At 47.0% G+C, this 12,198-nt stretch overlaps 1 protein-coding gene across 1 annotated transcript in view; it reads right to left on the reverse strand.

The window, feature by feature from the left end:
- Positions 1-515: 515 nt before the first annotated feature.
- The window catches only part of CMBL (carboxymethylenebutenolidase homolog), a 30,532-nt gene continuing 18,849 nt past the window's right edge, over positions 516-12,198 (reverse strand). Inside the window, 5 exon segments of the mRNA NM_001193768.2 lie at positions 516-1,191; positions 2,759-2,850; positions 7,200-7,342; positions 9,204-9,311; positions 11,334-11,567. Of these exon segments, the coding sequence (NP_001180697.1) occupies positions 1,012-1,191; positions 2,759-2,850; positions 7,200-7,342; positions 9,204-9,311; positions 11,334-11,548 (738 nt within the window). The 5' untranslated portion in view covers positions 11,549-11,567 and the 3' untranslated portion in view covers positions 516-1,011.

The raw sequence follows: 12,198 nt of genomic DNA on the forward strand, positions 1-12,198 counted from the left end.
GAACTCCTGACCTCAAGTGATCCACCTGCCTCGGCCTCCCAAAGTGCTGGGATTACAGGCGTGAGCCACTGCACCCAGCCTGTAGGTTTTAACTAATAATTAGGGTATTACTCTATCATTCAAATTCTCCAGGTACTGACCTGGGTTTTATTTTATTTATTTATTTATTTATTTACTTATTTATTTTTGAGACAGGGTCTCACTCTGTTGCCTAGGCTGGAGTACAGTGGTGACATGATCTTCAGTCACTGCAGTCTCCACCTCCTGGGTTCTACTGATTCTTGTGCCTCAGTCTGCCAAGTAGCTGGGACTATAGGCGTGCACCACCACACCAAGCTAATTTTTGTATTTTTTGTAGAGATGGGGGTCTCACTGTGTTGCCCAGGCTGGTCTCAAACTCCTAACCCCAGGTGATCTGCCCACTTTGGCCTGCCAAAGTGCTGGAATTACAGGCATGAGGCACCGCACCCAATCAGACCTTGTTTTTTTTTTTTTTGTTTTTTTTGTTTTTTTTTTTTTGAGACGGAGTCTCCCTCTGTTGCCCAGGCTGGAGTGCAATGGCCAGATCTCAGCTCACTGCAAGCTCCGCCTCCTGGGTTTACACCATTCTCCTGCCTCAGCCTCCCGAGTAGCTGGGACTACAGGCGCCCGCCACCTCGCCCGGCTAGTTTTTTGTATTTTTTAGTAGAGACGGGGTTTCGCCGTGTTAGCCAGGATGGTCTCGATCTTCTGACCTCGTGATCCACCCGTCTCGGCCTCCCAAAGTGCTGGGATTACAGGCTTGAGCCACCGCGCCCGGCCCAGGCCTTGTTTTTAAATTATGATTTGAGGTACATGTTAAAAATCAAATCATTTCATGCATTATTTCCTACTGAATTTGTGTTTCAAATGAAATAATGAATTTTAGGATTCCTACATTTATTTTATAAAAGTGAAAATTAAATGATCTAAGTATTTCCAAGCAAATTTTGGGATGAAAGCTATTCTAGGAAGGCTTGCCCTTGATTCTTGCTACATGTACTTGTTCAGCCACTCGATTAAATTCCTTCTCGCCTCATCAATGTAGGGCTTGTCTGCAGGTGAGCAATCTTCTCTCTTCCGATGCACGAACCCATGAGTCTGCCCAGAAAATGTTTTAATTTGATATTCAACTTTGCAGTGTTCTTTCAACTTCTGTGTCAGCAGAGATACCTGGTGTGCAAAAGATTTCATGATTTTAACCCTTTAGTGGCACTTTCCATTCTCCAAATCTTCAGTGACTGCTCATAACAGAAATTTAACATCAATGCTTTAAATTAGAAACAAGTTCCACAGTTACATTGAATTCTTTCCCGCTAATTTTTTTCTTTTTAGACAGGGTCTCACTCTGTTGCCCAGGTTGTAGTTCAGAGGCACCATCTCGGCTCACTGCAACCTCTACCTCCCAGGTTCAAGTGATTCTCCTGCCTCAGCCTCCGGAGAAGCTGGGATGACAGGCACATGCCACCATGCCCAGCTAAATTTTGTATTTTTAGTAGAAACAGGGTTTCACCATGTTGACCAGGCTAGTCTCAAACTCAAACTCCTGACCTCAGGTGATCTGCCTGCCTCAGCCTCCCAACGTGTTGGGATTACAGGCGTGAGCCACTGCACCCGGCCTTTACTGCTAATTTTATAACTAACACAGTTCTTATGTCTGGCAAAGGAGAGATTTCAGAGCAATGTAAAAATGATCCATCTATTATGCGAAATCATTTGCATTAATGTATTAGTTACTAATATTATAAAATAATTTCTAAATGACTACTTTTTTTTCTTAGAGTCAGGGTCTCACTCTGTCGCCCAGGCTGGAGTACAGTGGCACAATCGTGGCTCACTGCAACCTTCAACTCCTGTGCTCAAGCAATCTCCCTGCCTCAGGCTCCCAAATAGCTGGGACTATAGATGTGTGCCACCACCACAGCTGATTTGCTTATATTTTTGTAGAGAAGGGATCTAGCTAGATTGCCTGACCTAGTCTCAAACTCTCAGCGTCAATCAATCCTCCCACCTCAGCCTCCTGAGTTGCTGGGATTACAGGCATGAGCCACCACGCCCAGCTAACTGACTACTTTTGAACCATACGTTTCTTCTGCTTTTTCCTTATCAACTGACTGTGTTTAATAAATCCTTGTCTTTAAGATCATAGACTTTACGGCAATTTGTGGGTTAGCATGGAGCAGGGCAGGAGGTCCTGTTTCTCCACCAGGTAATCAGGCCATGCTGAGAATACCTCCCTCAGACATTTCCTTAAGCATGTTTTGGGAACGTCACACTTCCACGGTGGAATTATATAAGTGGAATTGAATAAAACCCATCTTTAAAATGGTAATGTTGGAAATATTTGGAGCAACAAATGTATCCTTCAAGACTTCCCACTCCCGGCAGAATGTCAAATCATGCTACTAAATATACAAATGATGCCGGGCGCGGTGGCTCATGCCTATAATCCCAGCACTTCGAGAGGCCAAGGCGGGCAGATCACCTGAAGTCAGGAGTTCAAGACCAGCCTGGTCAACATGGTGAAACCCTCTCTCTACCGAAAATACAAAAATCAGCCAGGCGTGGTGGCGGCGCCTGTAGTCCCAGCTACTCGGGAGGCTGAGGCACAAGAATGGCTTGAACCTGGAAGGCGGAGGCTGCAGTGAGTCAAGTTCACGCCACTGCACCCCAGCCTGGGCGACAGAGCAAGACCCTGTCTCAAAACAAATAAATACGAAGAAAAAAGATGCCAACTTACATTCTCGAGTGGAATCACAACATCATTTTCAGCAAAAATGAACAAGGTGGGGTTCTTTAAATTGTAAATGCCTTCAGAATCCTTGACGATGCCTGAAAAACGAGCACAGAGGCATGATGTATGACCCCCACACTCATGCCACAGAAAACTACCGCATTTGGGTTTGACTTTTCAAAGTAAAATCTCTGCTTTGGGGCTCTATTTCCTTTTTCAGTCATTCCACAGAAGTGGCCCAACTTACAAGATTAGCGTAAAAGAAGGCCAGGCACAGTGGCTCATGCCTGTAATCCCAGCACTTTGGGAGGCTGAGGCAGGTGGATGGCTTGGGCCCAGGAGTTTGAGAGCAGCCTGGGTAACATCGCAAAACCCTGTCTCTACAAAAAATACAAAAATAAGCCAGGTGTGGTGGTGCATGCCAGTAGTCTCAGCTACTCGGGGGGACGAATGTGGGCGGATCACTTGAGCCTGGAAAGTTGAGGCTGCAGTGAGCCATGTTTGTGCCACTGTACTCCAGCTTGGGCAACAAAGTGAGACCCTGTCTTAAAAAATAATAAAATAAAAAATAAATAAATAAACAAATACAAAAAAACCCAAAGGCTGGGCGTGGTGGCTCAAGCCCCTAATCCCAGCACTCTGGGAGGTCAAAGAGGGCGGATCATGAGGTCAGGAGTCCGAGACCAGCCTGGCCAACATGGTGAAACCCTGTCTCTACTAAAAATACAAAAACTAGCCGGGTGTGGTGGCAGGCACCTGCAATCCCAGCTACTTGGGAGGCTGAGGTAGGAGAATTGCTTGAACCCGGGAGGTGGAGGTTGCAGTGAGCCGAGATCATGCCATTGCACTCTAGCTCTGGGCGACCAGAGCAAGACTCCGTCTCAGAGGAAAAAAAAAAAAAGGATTATAATAGTACAAGAGAAATGTATTTAGTCAGATCTTCCTACTCTCTACCTCCCCACTTTATGGACTAGGAATCAGGCCATTAAATAATTAAACGAGACCTCGTCTGCATCTGCTGCTTTAATATGGAAAGACGCCGGAGCAGCCTGAGGAATGCTCCCGCTGGGATCTACCTTCATTTACAAACAGGACCATTTTCAAACCTTTGCTTGAGAAGTTTCTCAGGTCTACACAAGCCCCACAGGTTCTGGCTTGAATGCACTGAGTAGTTTTGTTTGTAAGAGGAGCTGTCATTTGAATGGGTATTTAGATTTGCACCAGACCACGAGTGTGCAAGTGTGAAACTGCCTGGGCCTAGCTGGTCAGTCTATAAAAATCAGGTTTTAGTTGGGCAAGGTGGACCACACCTGTAATCCCAGCACTTTGGGAGGCCAAGGCGGGTGGATCACTTGAGGTCAGGAATTCGAGACCAGCCTGGCCACCAATGCAAAACCCTGTCTCTACTAAAAATACAAAATTAGCTGGATGTGGTAGCCCCAGCTACTCAGGAGGCTGAGGCAGAAGAATTGCTTGGACCCAGGAGGTGAAGGTTCAGTGAGCCAAGATCGTGCCACTGCACTCTGGCCTGGGTGACAGCAAGATGCTGTCTCAAAAAATAACAATAATAGTTTTCATCTTTCATCTCAGCATTCGAGATTAATTCTGAAATGAGAAGCATGCTCTGCCTGACCCAGGCTGTCTGAAAACAACCTGTGGGTGTGTCCAATTCTATGGGAAAAGAAGTATGCAAAAGATTTGCAGCAAGTTACCATTTTAAGATAAGAGGTAAATAATACAACTTTTTTTCCACTTCCTGCTGGCAGCACAGAAGAGCTAAGTAACAGAGAGAGCCTCCTTCACCTGTAACTCCTCTTTAGGAGGCAGGGAGCCACGGGAAAGGTGGCCACGCCCCCTTCCTCACTCTGGCAAAGCTACTTCTGCGAATGGGCCTCTTTTGATATCCTGAGCCTGAGCCCGGCCACGCTCGGCAGCTCACGCACTGCACAACAGCGGCCAGAAGGTGGCGCCGGGGAGGCATCCGCTCCTTGACCGCCTTTTGCTAAATGCGCAAAAGCATGGTCTAGACAAAGCATCTCTCAGCTCCTTTGTTCCCAGAGGCAGCTGGCCACTGACTTGAGTTTATGTCCTTTTGTGTTGTCCTAAGTCAATATTTAAAGGGTTTTTTAATGCTAAAAGTAGCTGAAAATACCACAGTGAGGAACCATTAAGCCAAGAAAGAATCATTAGTATAACTTTATGATCCACTTCAGATGGTCCCAGGCCTAACGATGGTTCCACTTGCCATTTTTTGACTTTACAATAGTGCACAAGCGACACCCATTCAGTAGAAACTGTACTCCAAGTACCCAGACAACCATTCTGTTTTTCACTTTCAGTACAGAATTCAATAAACTGCATGAGATATTCAAGACTTTACTATAAAATAGGCCCTGTGTTAGATGACTTTGCCCAACTGTAGTCAGATGCAGGTGTTTCGGGCAGGCCAGGTGAGGCTATGATATTTGGTAGGTGAGGTGGATTAATGCATTTTCGACTTGGGATATTTTCAATTTACGATGGGTTTATCAGGACTTAGCCCCATTGTAAGTAGAGGAGCATCTGCTTTTTTTTTTTTTTTTTTTTTGAGACGGAGTCTCACTCTGTCACCCAGGCTGGAGTGCAGTGGCCGGATCTCAGCTCACTGCAAGCTCCGCCTCCCGGGTTCACGCCATTCTCCTGCCTCAGCCTCCCGAGTAGCTGGGACTACAGGCGCCCGCCACCTCGCCCGGCTAAGTTTTTGTATTTTTAGTAGAGACGGGGTTTCACTGTGTTACCCAGGATGGCCTCGATCTCCTGACCTCGTGATCCGCCCGTCTCGGCCTCCCAAAGTGCTGGGATTACAGGCTTGAGCCACCGCGCCCGGCCGAATCTGCATTATTTTTAAAGGCTATATTTCCTATGTGTCTTTTTTGTTTCTGTTTATCTATTGGTCTGAATGCTTCTATATCATGAGTTTAGCAAGCAGCTTCTATATACAGATATAATGTTATTTCATTGCTGTAATAACTTTGGTTTGTTTTGGCAAAAAATGTATAAATTGCTATTTACATTTTAGAGTGTGTTTTCTTTTGCTGTCTTTTTTTTTTTTTTTTTTTAAGAGACAAGGTCTCACTCCCTGTCACCCAGGTTGGAGTACAGTGGTGCATTCATAGCTCACTGCAGCCTCAAACCTCTGGGCTCAAGTGATCCTCCTGCTTCAGCCTCCTGAGAGGCTGGGAGCACAGGCACGTGCCAGTACACGCAAGTAATTTTAATTTTTTTTTTTTTTTTTGACAGAGTCTCACTCTGTTGCCCAGGTTGGAGTGCAGTGACACAGTCTTGGTTCACTGCAACCTCCACCTCTCGGGTTCAAGCAATTCTCCTGCCTCAGCCTCCTGAATATCGGGGACTACAGGCGCCCGCCACCATGCCCAGCTAATTTTTGTATTTTTAGTAGAGACGGGGTTTCACCATATTGGCCAGGCTGGTCTCGAATTCTTGACGTTGTGATCCACCCACCTTGGCCTCCCAAAGTGCTGGGATTACAGGTGTGAGCCACCACACCAGGCCTTAAAATTTTTTTATAGAGACAAAGTCTCTCTATGTTGCCCAGGCTTGTCTCAAACTCCTGGGCTCAAGCCATCTGCCCATCTTGGACTCCAAAGTGCTAGGATTACAGGTGTGAGCCACCGCGCCTGCCTGCTTTTGCTTTCTTTCTGTCTTTAGTGTGTGTGCATGTTTGTGTACAGTTAGAGCAATTTGTATCTTGGAAAAATCAGTCTTTCTTTCTCTCTCTGTCTCTTTCTTTTTTTTGTTTTTTTTTTTGAGACAGGGTCTTGCTCTGTCGCCCAGGCTGGAGGGCAGTGGCGTGATCATGGCTCACTGCAGCCTTAACCTTCTTGGGCTCAAGCAATTTTCCCACCTCAGCCTCCTGAGTAGCTAGGACTACAGGTGTATGTGACCACGCCCAGCTAATTTTTGTATTTTTTGTAAAGACAGGGCTTTGCCATGTTGCCCAGGCTGGTCTTGAACTCCCGAGCTCAAGCGATCTGCCCGCCTAAGGCAAGGCTCCCAAACTGTTGGGATTACAGGCATTAGCCACCACCAGAAAAATATTTTCATAGATGTTGCTCATAAAAATCTTGTGTGATATTGATCATGATTACATTAAAAAAAAAAATGCTATCCCCTTCATCCTAAGTGAAGAAATGGAGAGCTCAGGTTAGGTGGCTTTTCCAAAGTCACACGATTGGGACCAAGGCCTCTTGACTCCCAGTGACATCCTCTGGTTAACTGCATGACAAACCTCCACCTCTATTTTCAGATTCTTAAAGCCCATTTCCATAAGCTGGGCGGTCTTCACATTATTGGGGGTTGTGTTACACTGGATGGGGAGGCTTCTGATTGCTGTCACTCTTCCAACCCTCCCTTTCGCATGGAGTAAAAATGCACAAGGCAGATTTACCATAGACAGACACCCCTGCTCTGAATTCTGAGTATTTCACCATCAAATGATGGACAGCAGTTCCACCCCAGCAGAATCCCACGACGCCAATTTTCTGGGCATGACACTGTTGTTTCAGATACTTCAAGACAGCACTGATCTCTCTAGAACAGAAAGAAAAAATATTCAAGAATCAGGGTTATTTTGTGAACCCCTCAAAGGGCTGTGCTGATGATAACGGGACTGTATCAGCAACTGTTCTTGAAGTTGCCAAGGATTCTTCTTTTGGGAGCTCTATACCTCTGCCCCAACTGATGCATCATCCCAGCACGTCTTCCTGCCAAGCCCAGCCCTCCTCCAACTGCCTGACAGCTGCAGGCAAGCTGGGCTCTTCCCAAAATACAGATCCAACCAGCTCACTCCCAGCTGAGAGCTGAGCAGTCTTCCACAGCCTCGGGATGAAGGCCACAGCCCACAGCATGGTTTGTAAGAGCCGAGTCCACGACCTGCTCCCTGCAGAGTGCCCCAGTCTTCTCTGTCCCCTGAGTCTCCCAGGAGAAGAGTCTCCTCTCTCCTCTCTCCCATGACCAGCCATAACTATGGGCAGACACCCAGACACTCTCTGACTTCACACATTCACTCTCTCCCCAAAACTCCCCACTCTGCATTGCCAAATTTGGAAAGCCATCAGGACTATTTCAGCCATGAGGGGACCAAGAAGAGTGACCCTTGCCTGGCAAATGATTCATCTGCAAACTGATTGGAACTTAGAACACATTTTCAACTAGAAACAATGTACCAAAGTGGAGGTGGGCTGCACATGTATGTTTATTGCAGCACAATTGCAAAGATATGCAACCTAAGCGCCCATTGACCAATGAGTAGATAAAGAAAATGTGGCATATATACACCCATGGACTATTACTCAGCCATAAGAAAGAACAAAATAGTATCTTTTGCAGCAACTTGGATGGAGCTGGAGGCCATTTTTCTAAGAGAAGTAACTCAGGAATGGAAAACCAAATACTGTACGTTCTCACTTATAAGTAGGAGCTAAGCTGTGGGTAGTTCGCAAAGGCACACAGAGTGATATAATGGACTATGGAGACTCAGAAGGGGGAGGGCTAAAAAACTATATATTAGGTAAAATGTACACTACTCAAGTGACAGATGCACTAAAATCTCTCTTTTAATAGATGGTGCTCATAAAAATATTGTTTGATATTGATCATCATCACATAAAGAATGCTATCCTGGCTGGATGTGGTGGCGCATGCCCACAGTGAGACCCCATCTCTATTTTATTTTAAAATTTTTAATTAATTAATTTTTTTTTTGACGCGATCTTGCTCTGTCCCTCAGGCTGGGGTGCAGTGGCGCGATCTCGGCTCACTGCAACCTCCGTCTCCCGGGTTCAAGTGATTCTCATGTCTCAGCCTCCCGAGTAGCTGGGATTACAGGAGTGCATCACGATGCCCAGCTAAGTTTTTTGTTTATTTGTTTGTTTTTTGTATTTTTAGTAGAGACAGGGTTTCACCATGTTGGCCAGGCTGGTCTCAAACTCCTGATCTCAAGTGATCAGCCAGCCTCAGCCTGCCAAAATGCTGGGATTACGGGTTTGAGCCACCATGCTCGGCCTAAAAATTTTAATTAAAAAAAATCCCAGCCTGGCCAACATGGTGAAACCCCGTCTCTACTAAAAATACAAAAATTAGCCAAGCGTGGTGGTGGGAACCTATAATCCCAGCTACTTGGGAGGCTGAGGCAGGAGAATGCCTGAACCTGGGAGGCAGAGGTTGCAGTGAGCTGAGATCGTGCCACTGCTCTCCAGCCTGGGCAACAGAGCAAGACTCCATCTCAAAAAACAAAAAAAAATTTTTTCTCCTTTGTGCCATGGGAAGGATTCCACTGGCCGTGGAGAAGTCCCACCCTGAGGTAAGGAGTACTGTCTGAAAGGTGAAGCCCACCCAGCTCTCACCTCCCTGGGCCGTACCGCGTCCATGGCCACGTCTGTGGATAACTCACCTATCGATCTGCTGGGCATTTCTTGTTTTCACCCACTCAGGGAAGGTGGACCAGTCGCTAGAGGGGTCCCAAGGCTCTTGCCCTACAAAGAAGTCTGGAACAATGGTTCTGCAAAATATGGACATGAATTGATCTTAGTTTCAGAGTTGCTTGACTCAGTATTTTGCTTGCATTTATTTAAAAACTTGCTACGTTGGTGATTCTGGCTCGGAGAAAAGGAAAAGGAGTGGGTGTGAAGGCCAACTTTGAGCGCGGCAAAGCAGCCACCTGGCACCGGGCCAAGCCATCTTAGGTTTCACAACCGCAGGTGCACAGCGTCTGGCAGCCTGCTGGTAACCCAGGCCTGCAAATGATGAGGCTATCCACAGGGCACACTCCCATGGGATAGGCTGGCATGGCATGTGGGGGCCCCTGGGGGAGTGGGCCTGAGGCTGGTGGTTTTGAGGGCCCCTCCAGCCCCTCTCAGCCAGCCTGGGGGACTCCTGGCCTTTCACATGAGCCTCAGGCCAGAGGGCACACCTGGCTAACATGTCCAGTCACTATGACCAGGCAATTTTCCCAGCCTCCACCCAAGACGCCGGCGAAGCACCGTTTCCTATCCAGAGGGTATGTTCTAAGACGGGCAGCAGGGAGCAAAGAAGCGTGGCCCCAGTCCAGGTCGCTCTTCCATGCAAATCAACCCAGAGGGATGAAGCCAACTGTTCCAGTCCAGTCTTGTTTCCCAACTGTTTCCCCAAATAGAACTGCCACCTGGTTGGAGGAACAGGGCTCCCCCTGTAGGGGTAAGAAGAACACTGAAACTGGAGTGAGAAAATCCAAGTTCAAGGCTCAGTACACCCCACGCTGCTGTGTGGCCTTAACGAGCCATGTCACCACTTCTAGCCTCATTTTCTCATCTGACAAATAAACAGCACGCTTGCACTGCACAACCTCAGAGGATTCTCTCGAGGGCAAAAAAAAAAAAAAAAAAAGGTGTACATGAGAAAGTGCTTTGTAAAATAGGGGTCTTTCCTTATCTTTTATGTCCTGAACCTTGTTCAAGGACCCGCGGTGAAACAACAGACACAGCAATGCCATTTGATGGGCTGCTTGGGCCGGTGATCTGGGGCAGCCGCAAAGCGCTCTTTATGTCCTGGTTTCCTAATCTGCAAAATGAGAGCAGTAGCAGCTCCTCCCTCAAGGGGCTGCCAGGAGGATTAAGGGCAATAAGCCCAGTCATGCCCTCAGCCCTGGCTCTAGCTGAGCAACCGAAGCTAGCTATTTTATTTCTTTATTTTTTTTTTACTGGGTTTGCCCCTAGAAAGTTAAGTCCCCTCATCTGGGGACATGAAAAAGGAAAACTTCAAGGAAGGTCTTTTCATTCGGCACTGACTCGGCATCCCACCAGGGTGGACATGATTCCTTTAAGCCAGTTTCTCTTCCTAGAAAAACGAGGTAGGCTCACCCTTGGGTTTCCGTTCACAGAAAGCTTCTCTTTCTGTGAAAACAAAGGAAATCTAGCCGTGCACCAAGCTCAGGGCTTGCTGGGTTGATGCTTCCCGACGCTGGAGAGGAAGGAAGGTTCTAGCTCTCCTCTGCGCTTTTCACCAGGGGCAAATAAGAATCAGCCTTGGTCAAAGGTGACCAGGGCCACTTGGCCAGACAAAGAGGTAAACTTGGGGAGGGGAGCAAGGTCTCACCGTGCCACTTCTGAACCCCAGTCTAATTCAGACGGGGCCACGACCGTACGTGTATGGACCAGGAGGAGCCTTGGACATCCTGCCATCCAAAGAGGCCTGTGAAATCTGACACGACGCTGAGCTGCTTGAAGAGCCAAGTCACAGGTCCATTTGGGAGCTGGTGAGCTCGGCCCATGATGTCCAATGCCTACGTCTGGCCAAGGCCCCACGGGGGAAAAGAATTCTCAGTGTCCACCAAGTCTAGAGGCCAGGTACTCCCAGGAGGACACAGGCGGGTGTTTAATTTCCCATGACATTTCCCATCTATCTTCACCGCAGTCAGATAAAGAAGTTTCTGACGTACATTAGATACTGTAGATTCAGACTGGTGTGGTTTTATTTTTTAAAGGGAACAAAATAAACCACCGAAATTTATATGAATGTAAACAAAGAAACGCAACTTTATACATACGTGTATCCATTTCCTGAGATCATGTCAGCCATATATCTGGTATTGGGCAACTGCCAGCCAAATATGTCTTGAATGACAATCACAGCTTTGCCTGCATCAACGGGGGATTTGGTGACATAAGCCTTGATGTGCTCGATTTGAACCTCGCGGCCTAGCCCTCCATACTCAAGTCTGTGGCCAATGTCACACGGACAAGGATAAGCTTCGTTAGCCATTGCAGAGATTGAAGTTGGGCTACGGAGAGAGAAACAAGAATTATATTCTGAATGCTGCAAATTTAAAGGCTATAAATGGTAAGTAAAGCTCAAATCAAGATTATAGAAAAAAATGCATTTTAACGACATCTATGGTATTATGTAAGAAATCAATGGTAACTTCTGGTTCTGGCCACACAGCAGAGAAAGGCTATAAACACTAGAAATGCCAGACTGAATAATTAAAAAAAAAAGAGAGATGAAAGAACTCCTAGGGAAAAGTGACTCTTCAGGGGCCAGGACTGGAGAGGAAACAGAACGCCAGAGTGAGGATGACACCCACAGATGCTGACGGGGTGCAGTGATGTTGGGGGACAGGACCCAACCCAGGAGCACACACTAACAGTCGAGTGCTTAGGATTTTGTGTTGACGTGTGGAATGAGCCTTGGAAGCACATGAGATGGGAATTTGTAAGAGACCCACGCCTGCCATGTGGAGCCCCCAAAGGTTCATGTCTCAGATAAAGGGGCCAAAGCAAAACGAGGACAGCTCCATCCGCCAGGCTCAGCCGTGTGCAAAGAAACCCATCTCAGTCCAGATTCTGAGTGGAAGGGAAAAAAGAAAGCAATCCTCAAATGTATACCATGCTTGCAAAGTAGGAATACCTCGC

The sequence above is a fragment of the Macaca mulatta genome, chromosome 6, assembly GCF_049350105.2.
Source record: "Macaca mulatta isolate MMU2019108-1 chromosome 6, T2T-MMU8v2.0, whole genome shotgun sequence".
In the NCBI taxonomy this organism is placed as follows: domain Eukaryota; kingdom Metazoa; phylum Chordata; class Mammalia; order Primates; family Cercopithecidae; genus Macaca; species Macaca mulatta.